This window comes from Eretmochelys imbricata, chromosome 1 (genome assembly GCF_965152235.1).
Source record: "Eretmochelys imbricata isolate rEreImb1 chromosome 1, rEreImb1.hap1, whole genome shotgun sequence".
Classification (NCBI taxonomy): domain Eukaryota; kingdom Metazoa; phylum Chordata; order Testudines; family Cheloniidae; genus Eretmochelys; species Eretmochelys imbricata.
The window spans coordinates 231,068,258-231,094,326 of NC_135572.1; the positions used below are offsets into that span (position 1 = coordinate 231,068,258).

At 40.9% G+C, this 26,069-nt stretch overlaps 1 protein-coding gene across 1 annotated transcript in view; it reads left to right on the forward strand.

The window, feature by feature from the left end:
- Positions 1 to 26,069, forward strand: part of LOC144271558 (potassium voltage-gated channel subfamily KQT member 1-like) — a 449,329-nt gene that overhangs the window by 30,655 nt on the left and 392,605 nt on the right. Inside the window, exon 2 of the mRNA XM_077829000.1 lies at positions 17,413 to 17,503. Coding sequence (XP_077685126.1) covers positions 17,413 to 17,503 — 91 coding nt within the window. The remainder of the gene's footprint in view (positions 1 to 17,412; positions 17,504 to 26,069) is intronic.

Consider the following 26,069-nt stretch of genomic DNA (forward strand, 5'->3'; position numbering starts at 1 on the left):
CCTCAATCTTCAGTGTGTCCAAACAAAATCTAAAATGATGAGAATTGGCATCACTGACCTTCAATATTCAGATGACGGTGTCATTCTTGCATAAACAGAGCCTGACCTGCAAAACACCCTATATCTTTCTGCAGATGCCTATCACGGCCTGGGTCTCTCCAACATTGGGAAAACCAAGGTACTCTACCAGCCTTCACCTGCACAAACTACTCTTTGTACTCCATAAATCACCATCAGTGGAGAACCCCTGGAAAATGTGGACAATTTTCTGTACCTTGGCGGCCACCTCTCCCAAACAGCCAGCACTGACACAAATTTAATACAGGATGCCAGCACATCCTTTGGAAGACTATTCAAACAAGCCTTCAGTGTTTGGTACCAAGATTTTTGTTTACAAGGTAGTTGTCATCCCCACCCTTTGTCGGTGTGAGACCTGGGTAGCCTACAGATGTCATCTCAAGTGGGTGGAGTGGTTCCAACAGCGCTGCCCCAGGAGGATTCTCAGGATCAGCTGGGAAGACTGATGCACTAACATCAGCATTCTCTCTGCAGCCAACATCAGCAGTATAGAAGCACAGGTCATGAAACACCAACTCTGCTGGGCTGACCACTGTGTACGTATACCTGACACACCTCCCGAAGCAAGTACCTTTCTCTCAGTTAAGTCAGGGAAGAACGGCTCGCAGAGGGCAGCAGAAGCATTTCAAAGACACACTGAAAGTACATCTTAATGGAGGCATCAACCCAACCCAGATGTGCTCATGAGACAGAAGTGACAAAAGAGGAAAGAGGGCAGAACACTCCACCCAACAACTGTCTCCTCCAAGATTACACCTGTCATTTCTGTGGGAAAATCTACAGGGCAAGAATTGGGCTCCTCAGCCACTTAAAAACTCACCAAAAACCCCCCCTCCCCCTTTGGCAGACATCACCCTCGCATTGAGGGATAGCCAAAGAGATATATTTCAAAGTACCTCTTTGGGGCTCGGGTACACCTGCAGTTTGTGCAAAAATTGTGCTTTGTGTTTGAATTCTTCCTCTTTTCTTTAACCACTTTATTCCAACCATCTCAGGGACTGTATCTTGCCCCTTCATTTATCTATCTTTTTAACTGAAACAATTTCTTCATTTAGTATTTGCCTCCCTTGCAACTCCTGCAAGAAATAAATTAAGATTCATAGTGGTGTTTTCTTTTGAAATTCTTTCTCTGTTTGCTGGGCTGTGTAAATATTAACTGATGCTGAGCACTGTCTTAAGCTCTGAAGCCATGTGAAAGAGAAGGGTCGGAGTGTTATGTATTTGGTTGTTGCGGTAATGGAACCTTGTTGCTATGGCAACTGAGTTAGATTATTAGGGAATAGCCCAGCCAAAACTGGCTGGTTTTGGTTAGTTCAGTGTGTGGCACTAAATGGCTGCTTTTAAGGTTTACAGCTCTGTCTCAAGTGATTTCTTCCTGAAACTGCTGCCTACAAGGATACAACACTGAGCTTGGTTCATGCTAGGGTTTATTCAGTCTGCTTCCAATTTGTGATAAATCAGATGTGGTCATCAGATTAAAACTGGCTTCTTCTGACTTTATGGCTTGACCTTAATTTGTTTGCACAGTTATCTAATCACTGATTCTTTCTGCTCAGATGATAGTCCACGTTAGGATGTTGAAACAACCTACTTGTATCAACTCAAAACTTTCCCTAACCTTCTCATAAAACTATAGAGGTACATTGGCTTATAAAATTTAAGGATAACTCCGTAGTTCTAAATAACATACTTGTTGTTTTGTGTCCTTTTAAAGGATACCTTTTTATCTTCAGTCCCTTGTTAAAAGTACAGTGTAACCTCTTTAAGCCTCATTTGACTAATCCTCAAACCTGAATTCTCACCAAAATCTGAAGCAGTCTTGCCTCAAAAATTTGAGTGCTGGAAAAAAGGGCTTATTAAAACGTTCTACCACCATGAATTTGCTATTATATATAACCCCCAGATCCTTTATTGAGGTACTTCTTCCAAAGCAGTCATTTCCCATTTTGTATTTGTGCAGCTGATTTTTCTTTCTGAAGTGTAGTACTTTGCATTTAATTGAATTTCATAGTATTTACTTCAGACCACTTCTCCCATTTGTCACAATCATTTTGAATTTTAATCCTGTCCTCCCAAGTGCTTGTAACCTTGCCCAGCTTGGTAGCATCTGCAAACTTTATAAGTGCACACTCTACACCACTATCCAAATCATTTATGAAGATAGTGACTAGAACCAGATCCAAAAGAGATCCCAGCAGGACTCCTTCCAGCTTGACACTGTACTATTGATAATCACTCTTTGAATAGGCATTCCCAGCTATTTGTGCCCCAGCATACAGTAGGTTTACCTAGGCTATATATTTCCTCTAGTTTGCTCATAAGACGGTCATGTGAGACGGTAACAAAAGCCTTACTAAAGTCAAGATAGTCACATCTACTGCTACCCTATCCACAAGGCTTGTTCTCCTGTCAAAGAAGCATGTTAGATTCATTTGACGTGATCTGTTGTTGACAAATCCATGCTGACCATTACTTATGACCTTATTAGCTTCTAGGTGCTTACAAATAGTTTGATTATTTGCTCCATTATCTTTCTGGATACCGAAGTTAAGCTGAATGGTCTATAATTCCCTGGGTCGTTCCTATTGCCTTTTTTGTAGATAGGTACGTGTGATGGGCTCCCCCTGGAGTACCACTTGGAGCTGGGGTACCACTGAGCCTGGCTGGGCTCCCTTCACACTGTATTGCTGAGGTAAGCCAGCCAAGCTCTCCCTCAGGCTTCAGACTGCACTTTATCAGTACACATAGAGGTAGGGACATACTCAGCTGCAGCTTTACACATACATGCTGAGATCAGCTCTGAACGGGAAGACTCAGCTAAGGAATTGCCCAGTACTCAAGTGCACATACCTGTGTAGAGGGTAGACCATCTTGCACTGCTCAGAGAATTGTACAGCATAAGATCATGAAATTCACCCTCTCTCTCAATGTGGAAGAGATATGCAACAGCTTTTTGCTTCCCAGTTATGAATTCCACACTGTTTTAGACAAAACAAAAACAAGTTTATTAACTACAAAAGATAGATTTTAAGTGATTATAAGGGAAAGCAGACAGATCAAAGCAGATTACCCAGCAAATAAAACAAAAATGCAATCTAAGCTTAAAATACTAAAGAAACTGGTTACAGGTAGTAGTTTCTCACCCTAAATGTTGTTTTAGACAGATTGCAGAGATTCTTGAAGGCCAGCTGCACTTGCCTGCTGCTTAAATATTTCATTCAGAGGCTAGACAACCTTCCAGCCTGGGCTCAGTCCTTCTCCCCTTGTTCAGTCTGTTTCTTAAATGTTTACAGCAGTCATCTTGGGCAGGGATGCAGTGAAGAACAAACCACAGATTCTGTCCCTCTCCTGCCTTAAATAGATTTTTCCATAGGGCGGGTATTCTTTGTCTTCCACTGTGATTCCCACCCCCAGCCAGTGGAAAAATACTAATATTATTATGGTGTCCAGTATCAGGTGACTTGATCACATGACCCGGAAGCCATAACTCAGTCTGTTTGCAGTGCCCCCAGGAAACACTTCCTGGAAAAAGATTACTATTTTCTAAGTCCTGTTGTTCGTCCTAATGGCCCTTTCCAGCCAGCAATCTAGATTGATTGCATTCTGTCTAGTGAGTGTTCTCCAGGTGTAAACGCGTTTTTAATAGATGCATAGGTGATGTCCTAAGTTCAGGTACAAAAATGATACATGCATACAAATATGATAATCATATTCAGTAAATCATAACCTTCCCAGTGATATCTCACATGCCTTATCTTGCATGAAATAAATCATAATTATGCCATACTCATATCATAATATTACTATGAAGAATATGGGGTGTAATGCCACAGTATTTATTTGCCCTTTTCTAGTCTTCTGGGCTATCTCCCATCCTCCATAAGTTCTCAAAGGTTCTCGCTAATGGCTCGGATCCTGTCAGCTGGTTCCTTAAGAATTCTAGGATGTATTTTGTCAGGCTCTGCTGACTTGAAGATATTTAACTTGTCTAAATAATTCTTAACTTGTTCGTTTTCCTATTTTAGCCTCAAACCCTACCCCACTCAAACTGACATTCACCTTGTTTGTAATCTGATCACTGCTAACTTTTTTTTGGGGGGGGCGTGAAAACTGAAACAAAAATGGCATTTAATGTTTCAGCCATTGCTGCATTTTCTGTTATTGCCTTTTCTTCCTCATTGAGTAATTGCTTGCTTCTCAATGTATTTTGTAAAATGTCTTCTGGTTATCTTTTATGTCCGTAGCTAGTTTAATCTAATTTTGTGCCTTGGCCTTTCTGATTTTGTTTCTACATGCTTGTTTTTTATAATCATCCTTTGTAATTTGACCTAGTTTCCACTTTTTGTGTGACTCTTCTTAAGTTTCAGGTCTCTGAAGATCTCCTCGTTAAGCCAACATGGTCTCTTTCCAGACTTCCTATCTTCCCTATGCATTGGTATAGCTTGCTCTTCTGCCCTTAATAAAGTCTCTTAAAAACTGCCAACTTTCTTGAACATTTTTTTCCCTTATACTTATTTCCCATGGGATCTTACCTACCAATTCTCACAGTTGGCTAAAGTCTGCCTTCTTGAAGTCCATTGCCTTCATTTTGCAGTCTTTCCGCCTACCATTCCTTTGAATCATGAACTTTATCTGATTATGATCACTTTCATCCAAGATGCCCTCCACCTTCAAATTCTCAAGCAGTACTTCCATATTAGAATCAAATCTAGGCCTCTCCTCTAGTCACTTTCCTATCTTCTGTAATATTTTCTCCAGTGCATTCCAAGAACTTGTTGGATAATCTGTGCCCTGCTGTATTTTCCCAATAGATATCTGGGTAGTTGAAGTCGCCCACTGCCACCAAATCCTGTACTTTGGATGATAAGTTTAAAAAAAACAAAACCAAAAACAAACACAACAAAACCTCCCACACCTCTTCTTCCAGGTTAGGTGGTCTTTAGTAACTCCTACCATGACATCACCCATGTTTTATGGCTCTTTTAATTTCCTGAGAGACATTCAATAGTTCAGCCTCTCACTTCTATCTCTACCTCAGTGCAAGGGTGTATATCTTTGGTATACAAGGCAACATCATCTCCTTTTTTTCCCCACCTCTCCTTCCTGAGCAAGCTGTACCCTTCTATGCCAGTATTCCAGTCATGTGAATTATCCCACCAAGTCTGTGATGCTAATTGTAATTCACCAATGTTTCTAGTTCTTCCTGTTTGTTCCCCATACTTCTTGCATTAGTATATAGACATCTAAGATTTCTATGGATCTGCATAGGAAGAGCAAAAGTAACTCCTGTTAATATCACTCTACTGATGCCTGTCATTGTAAAAAATGCAAAGGTGGCAAAAAATGTGTTTTAGTGTGTATTCTTGATGCTCAGTGCACAAATTTAATTCCTTTTAGTGGTAACAGTAGTTGGTAATGCCAACAAATGTGAGGTGCTAAGGTCATTCAGCCATAATGAAATTGTCCTTTGACATTCCTTTGTTAGGCCTAATGTGTTTTTTTTTTGACTGACTTAATGATCAGAGATTAGATATGAATCTGTTAATTTTTTTCAGATGTTAAATAGGATTAATCTTTCAAAGAACATACTAGTTTAATATGTACTGCAATGGTTCAGGGATTTCTTTAAAAGACAATGCAACTCAAGCTATCAAAATATCAGACCTGTGGAATAAAAACTGAAGTTAACAAATACCTTCAGTTTCAAAATGGAAGGTATTACATGTTGTGAAGAGACTTCGTTAGCAAAACATTGAGATTAATTTGTATGTTACGGGAGATCAGCCTTTTAGCTTAACTTTGAAAGCCTAACTATCAGGTGTTTTAAGACATAAGGCTAACCTACCTTGAGAGCTCTCCCATTTGGTAGCTTTCTCTTTAGGGATTACAGCCATTTGTTTGCAAGACTCTTGGGTTCTGTTTCCAGCTCTACTGCTACTTACTGTGTGACTTTGGCGAGGTCATCTAAAGTCAAATCTTGATTCTGCTTATATGAAGCAGCTGGGGAGTGAAGTGCCACTGGTAAAGTGGAAGCCTTGGAAAGATTATGGCTGCTGAATATGACAGAAGGGCTCTGAAAACAATGCTGCTTGAAGAATGAGAAGCATGTTCTTACCCATTGCTGGCTGCCAACGGGTCTGGATGACTGGCTATCTCCCCTGGGAGCTGTGCAGTGCCTCTAGTAGGTACAGTAGCAATGCCCCAGTGACACTGAGAGGTGTGCCACATCCATGCCTTTTTTTGTTCTGCTCAGGTGTGTGCTGAGAAATAGAGGGAGAGCAGAGGCTTCTTACACACTTCCTTTTTCTCTCTAGCCCTCATGCAAAATAAGGCAGGATTTCCTCTTTAATATCTGTTTTCTTTTGTAAAATGTGGGTAATTCATACCTCCCTCACAAATAGGTTGTGAGAGTTAATTTGTTTGCATACTGCTTTGAGATCATTGGATAAAGGCCCTGTAAATGCAGCATAGTGTTAATTATTTATTTGTTTTTATGTCCTAAGATTGCATTACCACAGAAAACCCAGTCTAGCAAAGAGAACCTCATCATAAACCAATCTAGAAAGTTGCCATACATTAAAGAGACAGGCAGATGTTCAGATTCAGAATCACAGGACTCAGACTCAGGCCATTTCATGACCTATGATAGTTCAGTAAAACAAAATAAAAGAAAGAAAACCCCAGGAAATTAAACTTTAGTGCTCAAAGTGGAATAGGAGTTGGAATGGAAGAATTCCAGTAAATATTTTCCTCCACCATCTGAAAGGTACCATTTATCCTATTGCCTGTGATATTGGAAGAGTTTATCAAGGCTGACTGAGAACTGCAAAGTAAAAGTTGAAACTTGAGAAAATAATATATACAACAATCTGGATTGTGTCACTTTACCTCCTAAGATCTACAGAGCAGTTACTTTTTTGGGTCCGGAGATGCAGTCATTTTGTTAGTGATTTCTTACTTGGAGAGCTGGCAGGCTGAAAACTGAACCTGCTGAAGGAGAACATTAGACTTCAAGTGACAATTTTAAGACCATCTGTTTTATCTAAATTGTTGGAAGTTGTGAGGGAATATGAGCAATACGGGTCTTAAAATGTACCAACAAATGCTTGAAGAAATGCATATTTCATATGGGAACACTAAAATCTATTCTGGCATTAATATTCCAAAGGGATTTTCTGACGTCAATGGATCTTTTGGATCCAAGACTTTAAGAACTTATTTTTGCAGCTTTGTTTATATTAAACTAAGTAGTTAAAGCTCCTCTTTATAAGCAGTGCTTTTAATACGCACAAAAATGTTTGTATCTTTCTTTCAAAATATATTGCATTAAATGTTCTAAAAACTGAAGGAAGAAGAGTTGGACTGGGAGGTGTTTCGCTCCTGATATTCCCCTTCAGTCAGCTCTTCACAGTATGGTCTCTTCTAAATTCACAAGAAGGCTGCAAAGAGACCCAAAGACAAGTAATTCAAAGGCTATATTCTATATTTTGAGGGTTCCCATGGGAAGCACTACCACACAGTCAATGACCCTCACTGTGAGGGCTCAACCTGTGAGGTTCATGGTATAAGGTCCCTCAATCATTGAAATGAGTTCTTCATTAAAACAAATGGAACAATTTCTGCAACCTGCTTGAGATGTGTATGTTTTGATTCTCCCTCATTTTTTTTTTTTTTTTAAAAGCTGCTCACGGAATGTCCGAGGAATAATGCAGTCTCATGTGATCCGTATGTGCTAAAAGCAAACCTTCTGTCCCTCCGTACCATCTCCAACATCAGCAAATCTAGCCAATAAGACACTGATACAGACTGCTCCCAAGGTTTGTATACAATGAAAAGCACAACCAGAGCAAAATTCTACCACTTCAGTTTGGCAAAAGCCCTGGAGATTCTTTGTAGTACAGATAGCAGTGTTCTGCTTAAGCAGAATATACCTTTTTGCTCTGTATTTGACATCATTTTAATCAGAGAAAGAACCTTTTTGCTTTCTTCATCCCTGGTTATGTAATAAGCAGTGGAAAAAAGAAATGTACATCCAAGTTAGAAGGTATTCTATCTGGGAGTTGTATAGTAAACACTTCCACCCACATATGACTTTGATGGAAAATGCAGAAGTTAGAAGCAATTGCCATCTGAGGTGATACAATGATCACTTCAGCTAAGAATGCAATTAAGGTTTCTCATAGCATTTATTTTATGCATAGCAACCATGGAATGGTCACATCTTTATATGATTTGAGAATACTACGTATGGTTTTTCTTTCTTCAGCTATACTTGAGGTATGGAAAATGTGGTCTCTGGTGGGTGGACTGTGTTTCTCAAGATGAGGGTTATGGTTAGCTGTTGGATGAAGGCAACAAAGGTTAACATTGCCCAGAAAAACACAGATCTCATGGATGCAGCTGAAGAGGATGAGTCAAAGGTAGCAGGGCCTTTGGACCATGTTCTGACAGCCCCTGAAGCAGTTGCTGCCTTTATAAAGTGTTTACTCTGGCGGGAGAGTTAGGAGACTGACTACCTGTGCATCTTGCTCCTCCGAAAGTGATGCATGTAAGCAGTGGGCAAATTTAAAGAGTCCTAAAAAACAGGCTGCTATAACAGAGTTCTTCGCAGTATTGTAGCTGATCACTGTCACTGTGACTACCTATGATTCTGTATTTGGTGTGCTTTGTGCAAGCTAGCATTCTCTAGTACGTTGATTTGTTCGTGTTTGCCTACTTCAAAATAAACCTACATTCTTTTTATAAAATACAGTAAGTGATAGTCTCTTTCTTCTGTTTCCCTGGCTGCTTATTCATCCTCCATGCTATTTGCCTGAATGGGAGTGATATGTCTTTCAGTAACCAGTTACAGTTTGACCTCTAAGGTCCAATAAAGTGAGAGGGAAGGAAAAAGGTGAAAAATTATAGGGGCCTGTATAGATAAGACTGACTTTCACCAGCATATTTTTTTAGAGTGTATGATATTGTTCCAACTTTGTACTGTAGCTGTATGAATGGAGGTCAAGTAATCAAATCTTAAGCTGATAAGCTTGCAATTAATGTTCTGTTCCTTTACAGTGAGGACAAGCATGATTATAATGTACCGGTATTCATTATTTCACTAACATTTTCATTCATCTCATATAGATTTCTGTTACCTTTGTGAATCAAGATTATATGCATCCCCAAATTAAACCTGGGGAGACCCCCTGAAATGCACAAATAAAGCATATTTTTTTCAACAAAATGTTTGGCACTTATCTATATTCATCGGATTATCCCTTTAAGTGAGACAGCACAGCACCAGATGCCATGTGGAGCTGTTATATAACCAGTTAGTGGATACCTTTTCTCCCTGCCTCTAGATCAAAAGGGAGTAGAAATACCTACTACCTATGGTGTGCTGCTCAATCACCAGCCAATGATTGGGAACTCCTGTAATCTGTATTAAAGAGAAACTGAGATGATTGATTTTAATAGCATGGATCAATATGGATAAATATTTAAAAATAAATGAACCTCAATTTTGAAAGTGAAATAGCTGATACTGTTGTAGTACTCCCAGCCTCGAGAAACATTTCTGTGTATATCCTAATAAGCATTGCAATTTTACTGAAACATTGTTGCCCAAAGTAACAAGTTCTATTCTGCATCACAGAATAAAGCAAGAAGGTGTAGCAAAGGATAGGAAAGGTCCCAAATTTCATGGGTGCGTGATGAATCTGCCCTTTTATGGGTACCAAGGGAACTCTTCAGAACTTGTTTCTGAGCATGTGCAGTGACGAACTGGAGAACAGGGAGTTAGCTCAGAGAGCTCTTCCTGTTTGCTTAGGTTTTAGGGGTGAGGGTGTTACTTGTGTTCATTTTAAATAAATGTTGACAGGCTTAAATTCAAGCTCCCTTTTCTACAGTTGCATTGCTTCTGTTTCTTTTCTCGGTAACCTGTCCTCACTGACAGATAAATGTCCCAGGCATTGTGGCTGCATCATACTGATTACTTCTCCAGAAGTGTGTAGAAGCCTCACTGCACGTAGCTCCCAAGACCAAAGAGCCCTGGTTTCAGGTGGCTGTTGGGACAGGGGAGTGGTGGAGCCAATTAGTTGTTGCTCTACATCAGGGGTTCTCAATCTGGGGATCAGGACCCCTGAGGGGGTTGTGAGGTTATTTCATGGGGGTGGGTCATGCTGTCAGCCTCCATCCCAACTCCCCCTCTGCCTCCAGCATTTATGGTGTTAAATATTTAAACAAGTGTTTTTAATTTAAAAGGGGGATTGCACTCAGAGGCTTGCTATGTGAAAGGGGTCACAGTACAGTAGTTTGAGAACCACTGCTTTACAAGGTATGTACCCCACAACTGTTAGTGGATTCCTGAGCGGTAATATGCTCGGTAATTTAGGGCTGGCAGTGTGGCCTAGTGGATATAGAAGATCTGGGTTCAATTTCTGGCTTTGACATTACTTTGCTGAATGACCTTGAATAAGTTACTTCTCTGTTTCAGTTTTGGCATCTGTAATAGCCTTTATCAGATGAGAACAAATGCATGTCCGGGATGGTCTAGGTGTCCTTGGTCCTAATGACATTTTGAAATCCCTTCCAGCCTTACATTCCTGTGATTTTAGAGCTGGTTAAATTCTTTTTTGATGGAACTTGTTTTGCAGGAATGGGTCAATTTCAACAAACCTTTAGATTTGTTTTTAGTAATTTTCCCATCTAAATCAAAATGGCTGTTTTGACTTTCTCTGTTTTGATGTATTTTGTATTACAATTTTAATCTAGTATTAATATATGTATTTTACTTTATTTTGACATTGTCATGTAACGTTCTGTCAAAAATGAAATGTTCCAATGAAGTCATTTTTAGTGTTTCAGAATTGTGTGTGTGGGTGTTTTTTGTTTTGACATTTGCTTTCCACATAATTTTTTGACTCTTCATCCCAGTCCAGGCCAAAAACAAATTTTGAATTGTTGGACCCTCCAATGGGAGGGAAATTGCGTACCTCTATTAATGGTCCTCTGCCCAGCATTAACTTCTCCGTTTTTGTAGGTGTGCAGGCATAGATGTTTGGGAGATGCCCAATGGCAACAAGGATTCCTTGGGTGGTGTGTTTCTCTCTCTCTCTCTCTCTCTCATCTACGCCAGAGACTCTGTAGATCACCAGGGTTTAGGATGTGCAAGGGTGGTTCCAGGGGATTTAAAGTTTCACCACCTGCATGAGTCCTAAATCACCACCTTTGAGGTTAGTATTAATAGGAAAGACCATGTGATGAATCTCATGAGACTTCCTACATACTTCCTCACCTTTTGGGGGCATATCCCTGGAAGGGAGTGATGTGAGCCATAGTTTGTGACAAAGGAAATGCTGTCCCTCAGATGAAATGATGACTGTCTGAATTTGTTTTTTGTCTCCATGAGTTTCATTATAAAATATATATTATTCTCTTACAAACGGCTTTCACCATGGCAATGGTGATATTCTCTTAGTGAAGATGTTGAGTGGTGGAAAGCTTTGTTCATCCAAACTCTACTCTAGAGTTACTCTTCTAGCTAAAAATTAGGGGATGGAGACTCCAACTGCTTTATCAAGATCACATTCCCTTGCATTATACTGACAGTTTTAGAGCAAGAAGGCCAGAATGCTTAAGCTCTTTTTGGGGGGATTGACAGGGTCTAAACCTTTCGTTGTTCAAGCAGTGTTAGGATGGGCTTAGATTCAAGCCTGTGGGCAGAAGCTATGTGAAAAGCATCTATGTATCGTAAGTGGCACTTATTACAGCGCACACAATGCCCGCACAGCTGAAATACGCCAGGGTCTGACTATTGTTCAAAAACTCATTTACTAATTATCACCCTCTCAAATCTCTACGTGTGGATGATGGTGGCTGAGTTCTCCAGGATAATATAAATAGAAGTATCTTTGTCTTCAGATCCATTTTCAGGCCCACACCAAGCATTAAGCTACCTGTTGTCAGCGGGCGAACTGTCCTTACTTGATAGTGTCCTTACTCAATCAGCTGCTTATGACAGTTGGTTAGAGGATATTAATGATCCAACCAAGTGGATGGACTGATTTTTTTTTTAGGATTCATTCATTATTTTGGAGGTCTAATTTTCAATGGCTGTTGAGGACCTATGCCTGCACCCAAGAATATTCCTGTTCAGAATTAATTAAGGATCACTTTTTGGCACTTTTCAATATGCACATGAAATAATTGGAGAATTGGTAATGGCATGGTTTGAACTATCCCTTTACACTTGTGATGAGGACTCTGAGCATGGTGACTGTATTGTCTTGTTGCGTGCCTCAAATTGTGGTATTAATGCATGAGAAGGAACTTTTTCTTGTGTGATGGGGAAAAGCCTAGAAGATCTTGCCTGTTTATAGGGTCTGTTTGTGGGTAATTTCTCAGGCAGTTGGACAGCATTCGCAACTTTGGAGGATACTTTTTGACCATGAGGTGAATGTGGAAGAGCAAATTTCAGTATGGACCAAAAGTATGTTTTTCAATATCCGCACATTTCAGATATGTAACATTCCCTTCAGGATGCTGACTGGGCAAGGAAGAACCACAAATCTGCAACCTGGGGTTAGCACCAACTCTGTCTCATTTAGTACTACCTTTTAAAAACTACTCCTAGATGGCAGCAATTGTGGAACAAAGCAGCATGAGTGATCAAGAACCTTTGCTTCTAAGTGAGTGGATGTTAGCTCTCTCTAGATTGCACTTGTTTATGGTTATGCAGTAAGTGAATGTCTTACTCTCACTATTGGTATATAAAATCTTAAATAATACAGGCTCAGTCTACTCTTCAGTTGTCATAGATGGGTGCTAGGCTGTGTGCATTCTGATTATTTCAGTATATGTATAGTTCTCTCCAACATTAAATAAGTAATCATTGCACTTCTATGTGTGGTGGATGAGTTTTACATCTGTCAAGTTGACTGTATGGCAGAGAATTAGGCTCAGCTAACAGCCGGCTGAGAGGGAGCTTGTAATGAATCTAGTGCTAGCACCAGCCTGTGTGACACAGACTAATTTGGGGTTCTCTTAAAAACCTTGGAATCATTGGCCATAAAAACATAAGAACGGCCATACTGGGTCAGACCCAAGAGCCATCTAGCCTACTATCCTGTCTCCTGACAGTGACCAATGCCAGGTGCCCCAGAGGGAATGAACAGAACAGGTAATCAAGTGATCCATCCCATTGCCTGTTCCCAGCTTCTGGCAAACAGAGGCTAGGGACACCATCCCTGCTAATAGCCATTGATGGACCTATCCTCCATGAATATATCTAGTTCTTTTTTGAACTGTGGTTTTCATGGTCCACAAAGGCCATCTCTTATCTTTAGGAAAAATCTGTGACCAGCTTTTACAGCTAGCACCTAGTTTATATTGATTTATATTTTCAAGCCCGTCCTTGCAAGAGGAAGAGGACTAAACATGTCTTGGTTTTATTGTTTTTAATGAGTGTCCTCTATATTCTTGGTCCCAAAAATAGACGTGTGGTTGAGGGCTTTGTGGAGCCCAAAGGCAGTGTTAGGAAGTTGACCCCTTAGAATTCACAGGATAATAGGGAGGAGGAGGAGATGATGATGATGATGATGATGATAAAAGCAACACTAATTGGTTTTGTAAACACCCATATAGAATTTAAGATCTTTTGAGTCTTACCAACAAATTTAATGAATTATTTATATCTGGTTTGGATGCTGCTGCATGATAGAATAAGAGAGGAGTATATCAAGACAGAGTTGATGCTTCTAAAGTATACAGCTACTTATAGACTTATTTCTTGAGGTACATTAAGATTTTATAAAGTAAACTACTGAATATATGTTGGAGAAAGTGAAAACTGGTCACTGAAGCCTTGATCCTGCACAGACTTGCATTCGGACATAACTGTATGCATGTGAATAGTCTCAGACTTCAAATGGATTACTGATGGATGTGAAGCTGAGCATATGCATAAGAGTTTCTTGGACCAGTATGTGGAAATAGAAACCTAAATGCTATCATGATACTTGGAAATGCTGTTCAATGAATTGAATTCTGCCTGAATTAAACTACTTGTTTAGGTGAACTTATTTGATGTACCATATGAAAATTTTTTCTCCATGGTAGGTTACTTGTACAGTATCATGTTCGCAAATTTATTCTGAAAATTCACATTGATTCTACACATGGTTCAAATGTAAAATTGCCCTTTTTTGTGCTTAAAAATGAAGTCTAGATTCTGGTTTATTCCATTGGGTTTCTTGTGCCTTCCTGTAAACATCTGGTACTGGCCACTGTAGGGGAAGTGAATACTGAATTAGATACAACTCTTCTGTGATCCATTACAGCAACTACAGTTTTCTTTCAAAAACCTCTGATGCAGAAAAGAGTGCACACCTCTCCTCACTCAAACTTTTGATTTTGCTGGTTTTTGGAAGGTTCTGTTGGTTGAGGGGCTTCAGAGTTGAAAAAGGATATTGTGATCCATTCAGCATTAGGAGCCCGAAGAGTAGTGAAAGTACGACATGATCTGAACTCCTGAGAAAAGTCTACCACAGGGTGACAGAAATCTGTTTGTCAGGAAGCATAAATATTGGATAGTCCATGTACTAACTACAGTAAATTTTATCTAGTATATTTTTTAAGTGAGCCTCCTTTGAAGTGTAAAACATTAAGAACAACTTTTTTGGAAAACTATTAAATTTAAGGGACAAATTCTACACTGATGTACATCCTAGGAGAATAGGATTCTACTGGGTTAAGTGAGCAACTAATTTGGGCCTAAATGCTTGCTTTATTGATATGTTTTGTCAATCATTCCATCTCTTAAGATCTGTATTCATATTTTGGGGATGCATGCAGGGGGCAATTCATCCTGTGTCAACTGAAAAGCATTTTAGTTATTTATATTGCTGTGACAGTTGGTGAGCTTAGTAGGAGCACAGCTGATCAACTTGAAAGTATCAACAGTTGAACTTAGCCAAAACCCCCTCTGTGACAACAGATATTTGTGGAGCTTAAAACTTCTAAGGAACTTGCAGAGCAGTAGTTCCTTGTTCACAGTAAGAAATGTCAGGACACAAAATTCACACTAGGACTTGACCTGGAGGCAATTTAATTGGAATGCTGTGGATGAGAGAACCAACTGTACTAAGATATTTAATCTTTCCTGCTGGAACACAAATCACAGCTCTGTTTCCCTTCCCTCTGAAATTCTGAGTCAATACTGGAGAATAGGCAATCCTAAAGTCCCTCCCAGTTTATTTTATTTTGTTTAAAACCACACAATGTCTTAAAAGGGACATTTGCAACTGGTTTTGAAGGTCACTGTAGCATATGACCAAGAATTAATATGATTAACACAGGAACATTAGTAATTAGACCATACAGGAAACAGAGATTTGAGGCTGTTGGGGTTTTTAAGGCTGTAAGCTCCTATATCTCAGTTAAATGATGATTTTTCACTTTACAGATTCTGGTTAATACTATATTCTTCCTGTAATCGTCTCCCAAATTATAAGATGCTGGGCACAACTGTTAGCAGCACCACCTGCTGAGCAGCTTGAGCCATAGTGTGGACTTCGCTATGGTGGGGAAAAAATAAGCCCAGCAGTGAGTAGTTCTTGGCTTGAGATGCCTTCTAAAAACTATTAAAAGGAAGGAGAATGTACTGTTTTGCTTTTATAAGGCAAAACATATTTAGCCTGTCACAGTCCAGGAAACTTGATTATGCACTTGTGAACAACTGAATGCAAAAAAGGCTTGGTATAAAAAACAAGACTGCAGTCAAGATCACGGAAATGCAAAACTTAAAGGTCCTAGAGCAGCAATAATTCTACTGTGTTCCTCTTCCTATATTTATCATATATTTAATGACATAAACAATATCTAACTTAGGTACTCATTTTGACAAGAAAATCAGGAGTATAACACAGGGTTACAACTCATGAGTTAATGTTGTTAGAACCTTTCTATCTTCATTTGCTGATTTTTTTGCAAATTTTAAACAGTGCAGCCAACAGAGCTTGCCAGCTTTTTTTTTTGCTCGGGAGTTATTGGGCTAGTTGTGCCAGGTTCATGATGGAGCTTGTAAGCTCTTTGAACTAATTCGTTCCATAACCCACAGAGATTGAGGGATGGGGGAAGAGTTTGGCAGCTAGTTATATGTGGGGCTAAGGTTTTGTGGATGGCTTTGGTAGCTGTGGTGAGAGTTTAGATCAGGACCCTTGTCATAGAAGGAAAGGATTTGACAGCTGAAGGAGTCAGTAAGTGTGGATGAATGTTTCTGGGCCACCCAAATGAAAGAAGCAGAACCTCTTGGCTTCTCTGATGTATGTAGGAACAGATGTACAGTTCAGCCCTACGTTTCCTGAGAGGCATGGAGGGGGTGGTGAGAAGTGCAGTAAGAATTCATCCTGTGGTATAGACATGAGTTCTCTGTGAAACATTAAGTTGCACTTCTATCAATTGTTCTGCGTGTTACCATTTGTGCAGAGATGGTTGATAAGATACTTCAATAAATGAAGTAATGGGTATTTCATTGATTCTTAAGCATTTAAGTGCACCACATTCTTAATTTTCCCCCATTTTATATTTTATGGTTCTCTAACAAGTTTTTAGAATCGTGCATATACTTGTGCTAGAACAATGGCTATAGAAATATCACATCATCTCTGCTGGTTTGTATGTATTTTGTAGTGGTTAATTTCATTACTTCAGTAATTACTTACAGTGACATTAATTTAATCAAAAAAAGGAAAAAAGTACTTGTGGCACCTTAGAGACTAACAAATTTATTTGAGCATAAGCTTTTGTGAGCTACACGAAATCTTAAGCTGAGATAAAATTGTTAGTCCCTAAGGTGCCACGAGTCCTCCTTTTCTTTTTGTGGATACAGACTAACACGGCTGCTACTCTGAAACCTGTCATTAATTTAACCCTTAACTCTAGTAGTGTCCCTGACCCCATTAGAATTAACTTGCCAATTTGAAAGATTCCCATTGCAGAGTAAAGGTAATAGTGACTATTTCACTTAAAACCATTGTAACTGTGTAAAGTCTATTGTGGAAGGAGTTGATGATGATGTGAATTTTAGGTATTTAACTGAAGACAGTATCCGCTTTTTTTAATAGCCACAAGTAACGAAAGTTCACTCCTTTTTTTTTTTTTTAAATCTGAAACTTCATTGGACTTAAGTGGCACTTCTGGATTTCCAGAACACTGAATTCAGCTGAAGCAGAAGAAAAGGATGATTAGATTACATGAAACAGAAGCATTTTTTTGATTAACATTAGATAAACCGGTATTTGCGGTGTAGCATCTCTTTGACATGTCATTAAACACTTCCGTTTTTTGTTACAGATTTCTACTGGTGCTGATTTGTTTAATTTTCAGTGTACTCTCCACTATAGAACATTATTCAGAATTTGCCACAGGGACCCTTTTCTGGATGGTAAGTATACTCCTTTTTTGTAAAATATAATTGTTTTGGTGACAAATCTGTTCTTTCTGTAAGTTGAAAAACAAGGAAAGGAAATAGAGATCTATTAGCAGTCTATTAGCAAGACAAGGGAATTTAAAATACTAGCTGCTGCATATTATGGAAAAGTAATATAGAATTTAAGGATGAAATAAAGTTACTTAGAAATTCTATAAATCTACAGAATCTGAGTATTCATAGTGTAGCAGTGTTCATTTTTTTTATTAAGTCCAGAAAAAAAATGATGATCATCTAGTCTGACTTGCATAACCAAAACACAAATTTTCACCTAGACATTCCTATTTTAAGCCCATAACTTTTGAGCTAAAAAAATATATCAAGGTATGCAGTGTTTAATGGGGTGTCCTACCTCCAGGAGAATGCTACTTTTTTGCACCTGAAAGTGCAAATTGCTAAAAGGTTATGACCTTCAGAAATATTTGAGTCTCAGTAATAAGCATTCTCTGGCACAGTGATTTAGAAGTGTCATAAATATAAAGGGAAGGGTAAACCCCTTTAAAATCCCTCCTGGCCAGAGGAAAAATCCTCTCACCTGTAAAGGGTTAAGAAGCTAAAGGTAATCTCGCTGGCACCTGACCAAAATGACCAATGAGGAGACAAGATACTTTCAAAAGCTGGGAGGAGGGAGAGAAACAAAGGGTCTGTGTCTGTCGGTATGCTGATTTTGCCGGGGATAGACCAGGAATGGAGTCTCAGAACTTTTAGTAAGTAAGCTAGCTAGGTATGCATTAGATTATGATTTCTTTAAATGGCTGAGAAAAGAACTGTGTTGAATAGAATGACTATTTCTGTCTGTGTCTTTTTTGTAACTTAAGGTTTTGCCTAGAGGGATTCTCTGTTTTGAATCTAATTACCCTGTAAGGTACCTACCATCCTGATTTTACAGGGGTGATTCCTTTACTCATATTTACTTCTATTTCTATTAAAAGTCTTCTTGTAAGAAAACTGAATGCTTTTTCATTGTTCTCAGATCCAAGGGTTTGGGTCTGTGGTCACCTATGCAAATTGGTGAGGATTTTTACCAAACCTTTCCCAGGAAGTGGGGTGCAAGGATTGGGAGGATTTTGGGGGGAAAGACGTGTCCAAACTACGTTTCCCAGTAAACCCAGTTAGAGTTTGGTGGTGGCAGTGGATATTCCAAGGACAAAGGATAAAATTAATTTGTACCTTGGGGAAGCTTTAACCTAAGCTGGTAAAAGTAAGCTTAGGAGGTTTTCATGCAGGTCCCCACATCTGTACCCTAGAGTTCAGAGTGAGGGAGGAATCTTGACAAGCAGTATCTGGTAGAGTTTCATGCTCAACCTAGAGACAGAGCAATCACACCAATGCCTCTCATAGTTTAGTGGCAGAATTTTAACAATATTACAAGCCTATTCCATACTTCTCCTATGTGTCACTGCTGTCCTTTTCAGATTTTAGGCCAAATAAATTTTGTGCTTGTCAGGACTTATGACTGTTACTAATCTACTAATGTCTCAGGCTTTCCTTGGGGAACTTATTAAGCAGCATACTTAGTATTTTGCAAAAGGACATTGTTATATGCATTGCTTATCTATAGTCCTTGGTCTCACTGTTGTCCCTGCCAGTAGAGGGTGACAATTAGATCTTGCTGTGGTGAGGAAAAGCTGTCCATTTGGAATTGGACTGAGGTCACTAACTCATTTCACAATGGCCACTGAACAACCCTCAGATGGTAATAGTGTTCAGTTACCACCAGTCCTAGGCTAGCTTTGAATGACTGATATTCAGATGAGAGGTTATGGAACACCAACCTCATGGGGAGGCGGGCGGCGCTTGTGGTGTTTAGATGCTGCTTGTAATTATTAGAACTGGGAGCACTGGGTGTTGGGAGTCTGAAAGGATGGGAAACAGGAAGGAGGGGGGGAAGTTGAGGAGGCTGAAAGGACAGGAAACACGAAGGGGGGTGGAAGTTGATGAGGCTGAGTGAGAGCTACCAAGGGTGCAGCAGCAGCTTGGTGAAGAGGTTTCCACTTTAAAAATACAGTCCTATTGAAGTTCGTGAGTACCTTGCCTGGTTGCTCCAACATTTTGTTGACTAGGATGGATCTTCTGTCTCTGAACCCACCTGTACCCTTTCTGCAAAGCCCAGGTGAGCCGCCAATTGCTTTTACTACCTGGCTCTATATGTTTGAGACTTAGCTGCTTGCAATCAGTGCTACAGAGATTTCTGGAGTAAGAAAGCGTGCTCTGCTAATCCACTACCTTTGAGCAGAAGGGCAGCGTATATTTTACACTTTTCCCCTTGCAGATGATAAATGAGACTGCACTTCGTTAAAGAATTTATTTGTGCCAAAAGTGAATGTAGTAGCTAATCGCTACAGATTTCACCGGTGTGAGCAGAAAACAGGGGAGACTATAATGCCTTGTATTGCTTCGCTGAGGAGTCTGATTGTAATTAGTGACTTTGGGAATATGGCAGATGAGATGATTAGAGACCAGCTCACTGAGAAAACAACCATGCTTTGTGTAAGAGAGAGCTTACTTCTAGAACCACAACTTACACTAGAAAAAGCAATAACCATTGCTACTCAGATTGAGTCAACTACAGCTGAAGCCAAAATAATGAGCATGGATACAGGAGGCACAGTCCAGGCTGTGACTCCTCTGCAGAAACGTTCGGTATCACTGCAGACAAACGATTACAAGAGGAAAACTAATGAAAAACCACAGAATCAGCAAATTCAAAATACCGTAAAAGCATGTTTTTGCTGTGGATCCCCACCACACCTTGCAAGCTACACAGGATGTCTGGCAAAAGTAGCTCAGTGCAATCATTGCAAAAAAATTGGGCATTTTGCTAAAGTATGTCGCAACAGCCAGTTCAATCAACGGGTGCATGCAGTTACAATACCAGATGGTACTGTGCTGAGCGTGGACAAAATCACTACTGCACATATTCCAGAACAAATAAAGTGCACTGTAAATGTTTCCACCATACCCTCAGGCAAATCACACACTCTATTCAGCTAATGTTGGACACTGGCTCAGCAGTATCTATACTAGCTGATTCCATCTATTTGCATTACTTTAAAGATGTGCCTCTTTCTGAACCCAAACTTCACTTGGTGTGCTATTTGAAAAACCATATTCCGGTACATGGCTGCCTGCCAGCAATAGTTACTTTTGGTGATTGCTGTGTAACTGCAGAGTTCTTCATTGTCCACAAAGGCACTCCTATCCTTGGCAGAGATTTATTGGCTGCTTTCAATCTCAGGGTAGTTAATGGACGAATTGATCTTCCTCAGCAAAGCACTCTTGCGGTACACACAGGAGTTTCAGCTGGGACCCAACACCAGGTTGAAGAGAAACTCGGCTGTGCTTACGGGTTTCCGCATAAAGTTAAAATGCAGAATAATATGGTGGCTGTACAACAGAAGTTACGGCGCTTACCATTTTCAGTCAGGGAAGCTGTTTCAGAGGAACTTAGGAAACTTGTTCAAAAGGACATTGAAGAGTGACTCCTTGGAATAGGTTTCACCTATAGCAATGATGCAGAAGAAGGGTGGAGGCATTTGCCTTTGTGTGGACTTAAGGGAGTGAAATAAAGCTATTGTGATTGACAGCCATTCTCTTCCTCACATAAAAAGTCTTTGCTCCACGGAGTTCTGCAAATATGTTTTCTACTTTGGATTTGCAGAGCGCATACCACCAGGTTATGTTGCATGAAGACAGCAGAGACCTCACAGCACTTATTACACATGAGGGACTACTTCATTTGAAACGTGTTCCATACTGTCTCACATCCGTCCCAAGAGCCTTCCAAAAAAGTATTCCCATAGAAGGAAAAGGCCTGGGTAGAGACCGTCGAATCATGGAAGTCAACAAATGGCTACACAGGTGGTGTCGGAGAAGGCTTTGGATTCTTTGATCATGGGATGGTCCTCCAAGAAGGAGTGCGAGGCAGAGATGGGCTCCACCTAGCAAAGAGAGGGAAGAGCATCTTTGGAAGCAGGCTGGCTAACCTAGTGAGGAGGGCTTTAAACTAGGTTCACCAGGGGAAGGAGACCAAAGCCCTGAGGTAAGTGGGGACGTGGGATACTGGCAGGAAGCATGAGCAGGAGAATGTGAAAGGGGAGGGCTCCTGTCTCATGCTAAGAAAGCAGGACAAACAGCAAGTTATTTCAAGTGCCTATACACAAATTCAAGAAGCTTGGGAAACAAGCAGGAAGAATTGGAAGTCCTGGCACAGTCAAGGAACTGTGATGTGATTGGAATAACAGACTTGGTGGGATAATTCACATGAATGGAGTATTGTCATGGATGGGTATAAACTGTTCAGGAAGGACAGGCAGGGCAGAAAAGGTGGGGGAGTTGCACCATATGTAACGGAGCAGTCTGACTGCTCTGAGCTCCGGTATGAAACGGTAGAAAAACCTGAGAGTCTCTGAATTAAGTTTAGAAGTGTGAGCAACAAGGGTGATGTCGTAGCGGGAGTCTGCTGCAGACCACAGGATCAGGGGGATGAGGTGGACGAGGCTTTCTTCCAGTAACTAACAGAAGTTACTAGATCGCAGGCCCTGGTTCTCATGGGAGACTTCAATCACCCTGATATCTGCTGGGAGAGCAATACAGCGGTGCACAGACAATCCAAGAAGTTTTGGAAAGTGTAGGGGACAATATCCTGGTGCAAGTGCTGGAGGAACCAACTAGGGACAGAGCTCTTCTTGACCTGCTGCTCAGAACAAGCATTAGTGGGGAAGCAAAAGTGGATGGGAACCTGGGAGGCAGTGACCATGAGATGGTCAAGTTCAGGATCCTGACACAAGGAAGAAAGAGCAGCAGAATACAGACCCTGGACTTCAGAAAAGCTGACTTTGACAACCTCAGGGAACTGATGGGCAGGATCCCCTGGGAGAAGAACATGAGGGGGAAAGGAGTCCAGGAGAGCTGGCTGTATTTTAAAAGAATCCTTATTGAGGTTACAGGGACAAACCATCCCGATGTGTTGAAAGAATAGTAAATATGGCAGGCGACCAGCTTGGCCTAAGATCAGCAAGGATTTCACTGTTAAACACAAAAAAGCAGCTTACAAGAAGTGGAAGATTGGACAAATGACCAAGGAAGAGTATAAATATTGCTCAGGCATGCAGGAGTGAAATCAGGAAGGCCAAATCACACATGGAGTTGCAGCTAGCAAGAGATGTTAAGAGTAACAAGAAGGGTTTCTTCAGGTATGTTGGCAACAAGAAGAAAGTCAAAGAAAGTGTGGGCCCCTTACTGAATGAGGGAGGCAACCTAGTGACAGGAAGTGGAAAAAGCTAATGTACTCAATGCTTTTTTTGCCTCTGTCTTCATGAACAAGGTCCGCTCCCAGACTGCTGCACTGGGCAGCACAGCATGGGGAGGTGGTGACCAGCCCTCTGTGGAGAAAGAAGTGATTCGGGTCTTTATAGAAAAGCTGGACGGGCACAAGTCCATGGGGCCAGATGCGCTGCATCCAAGAGTGCTGAAGAAGTTGACAGATGTGATTTGTAGAGCCACTGGTCATCATTATCTTTGAAAACTCATGGTGATCGAGGGAGGTCCCGGATGACTGGAAAAATGCTAATGTAGTGCCCATTTTTAAAAAAGAGAAGGAGAATCCTGGGAACTACAGGCCAGTCACCCTCATGTTATTCCCTGGAAAAATCCTGGAGAAGGTCCTCAAGGAATCAATTCTGAAGCACTTAGAGCAGAGGAAAGTGATCAGGAACAGTCAGCATGGATTCACCAAGGGCAAATCATGCCTGACTAATCTAATTGCCTTCTATGACAAGAACTGGCTCTGTGGATGAGGGGGAAAGCAGTGGACATGTTGTTCCTTGAGTTTAGCAAAGGTTTTGGCAGTCTCCCACAGTATTCTTGCCAGCAAGTTAAAGTAGTATGGGCTGGATTAATGGACTATAAGGTGGATAGAAAGCTGGCAAGATGGTCGGGCTCAATGGGTAGTGATCAATGGCTCCATGTCCAGCTGGCAGCCAGTATCAAGTGGAGTGCCCCAAGGGTTCGTCCTGGGGCTGGTTTTGTTCAAGATCTTCCTTAATGATCTGGAGGATGGTGTGGATTGCACCCTCAGCAACTTTGCAGATGACACTAAACTGGGAGGAGAGGTAGGTAGGCTGGAGGGTAGGGATAGGATACAGAGGGCCTAGAGAAATTAGAGGATTGGGCCAAAAGAAATCTGAGGTTCGACAAGGACAAGTGCAGAGTCCTGCACTCAGGAGGGAAGAATCCCATGCACTGCTACAGACTAGGGACTGAATGGCTAGGCAGCAGTTCTGCAGAAAAGGACGTAGGGGTGACAGTGGACAAGAAGCTGGATATGAGTCAACAGTGTGCCCTTGTTGCCAAGAAGGCTAACGGCATTTTGGGCTGTATAAGTAGGGGCATTGCCAGCAGATCGATGGACGTGATCATTCCCCTCTATTCGACCTTGGTGAGGCCTCATCTGGAGTATTGTCCAGTTTTGGGCCCCACACTACAAGAAGGATGTGGAAAAATTGGAAAGAGCCCAGAGGAGGGCAGCAAAAATGATTAGGGGACTGGAACACATGATTTATGAGGAGAAGCTGAGGGAACTAGGATTGTTTAGTCTGTGGAAGAGAAGAATGAGGGGGGGATTTGATAGCTGCTTTCAACTACCTGAAAGGGGGTTCCAAAGAGGATGGCTCTAGACTGTTCTCAGTGGTAGCAGATGACAGAAGGAGGAGTAATGGTCTCAAGTTGCAGTGGGGGAGGTTTCGGTTGGATATTAGAAAAAACTTTTTCACTAGGAAGGTGGTGAAGCACTGGAATGGGTTACCTAGGGAGGTGGTGGAATCTCCTTCCTTTGAGGTTTTTAAGGTCAGGCTTGACAAAGCCCTGGCTGGGATGATTTAGTTGGGGATTGGTCCTGCTTTGAGCAGGGGGTAGGACTAGATGACCTCCTGAGGTCCCTTCCAACTCTGATATTCTGTGTCATTGAGTCTGAAGAATGACCATGGAGTTCAGTGCTATCTGGATGATATCATGTTTGCAGGTTGTCACGCTCCTCAGAAGTATTTGCAATCTGTACTAAACTGCACCAGAAAAGCAGGCCTCAAGCTCAATGGGTCCAAATGCAAATTTAGACAAATGGAACTCTCCTTTCTGGGGCATAGAATTTCACAGGCTGGATTAAAACCTGATCCAGATCATATCCTGGCAATTTCAAATGCTGCTTCTCCAACAGATTTGCAAACCTTACGTTCCTTCTTGGGTCTTACCTCCTGGTATGCAAAATTCATTCCTAATTATGTTTGTCATTGAACTGTTACGAGAATAACTACAGAGAAGTTCAACCTTAGTGTGGACAACGGATGCACAAGCTTGTTTTGAAATGGTGAAAGACTTGATTGTACATAGTCTAGTACTTGCACTATTCAGTCCTGCATTGCCTGCAATTGTAACTATGATGCTTCTGTTTATGGACTTGGGGCTGTCCTCACACAACTTCATGAGGACAACACAGAGAGGACTATTGCATTTGCTTCAAGGATACTAAGTAATGCTGCGAGAAAATATTCCGCAGCTGAAAAAGAAGCTCTTGCTTGTGTCTGGGCTACTGAAAAATGGAGAACTTACCTATGGGGCCGCACGTTCAAGTTGCTCACTGACCACAGCCCTTTGACGACGTTGCTCACAATGAAAGGACTGGGAAGAGCAGGATATCGTATTGCTAGATGGTCTGCAAGACTAGTCTTTCAATTATGAACTGAAATATAAGCCTGGAAACCAAAATGTGGTAGCTGATTGCTTTTCTCGCCTGCCTTCCCCTTCACCAGATGGTCCACCGGAGGATGAGGCTGTAGAGGATGCCTATTACAAGCACTCTTACTGCAGTTACAAAAGAACAATTTCAAGCTCCTTGTTCAGCGTGTCCAATTCAACAAAAACTACAGGTATTTCTGATAGAGATGGCCCAGTAAACCTAAAAGCCTTGACCCAGTTTTGCTGCCTTTTTAGAGTTCGGGATGAACTTCCTTTGCTTAATGGCTGTATGCTACGAGGTACACACTGGCTACTTGTGCCAGAAGAATTAGTCAAAATTCATACACCTGGCACACAATACTCATAAAAGAATTGTCAGAACCAAACGACTATGGGATCTGCATTGGTGGCCAGGGATGGAGACTCAAACTGAAGCACTCATAAAATCCTGTGTCACAAATGCATGATAAGACTGCAGTGACATGTACCCCTGCATTACAGCTTGTTTCTATTTTTCGAACAATGAGACTGCATACTGTAGCTAACACTGGAGAAGATTCATTTAACTGTAACTTGTGGAAGGTTGTGTTGTGTTCTACATTGAGAGTGAGCTAAATGATAGAGCATACTTTTGGTGTCTTCCTGTTCAAGATCTGCATTTAGTTCTACTGAAATAGCCCTTATTAAGTTAACATTTCCAAGTTGGTGACACCTGACAATGGGAATTCTATACAACACACATTCAGACCTGAATGTGGCATTCTTTTGAGGGGTTAAGATGATGGCCCAA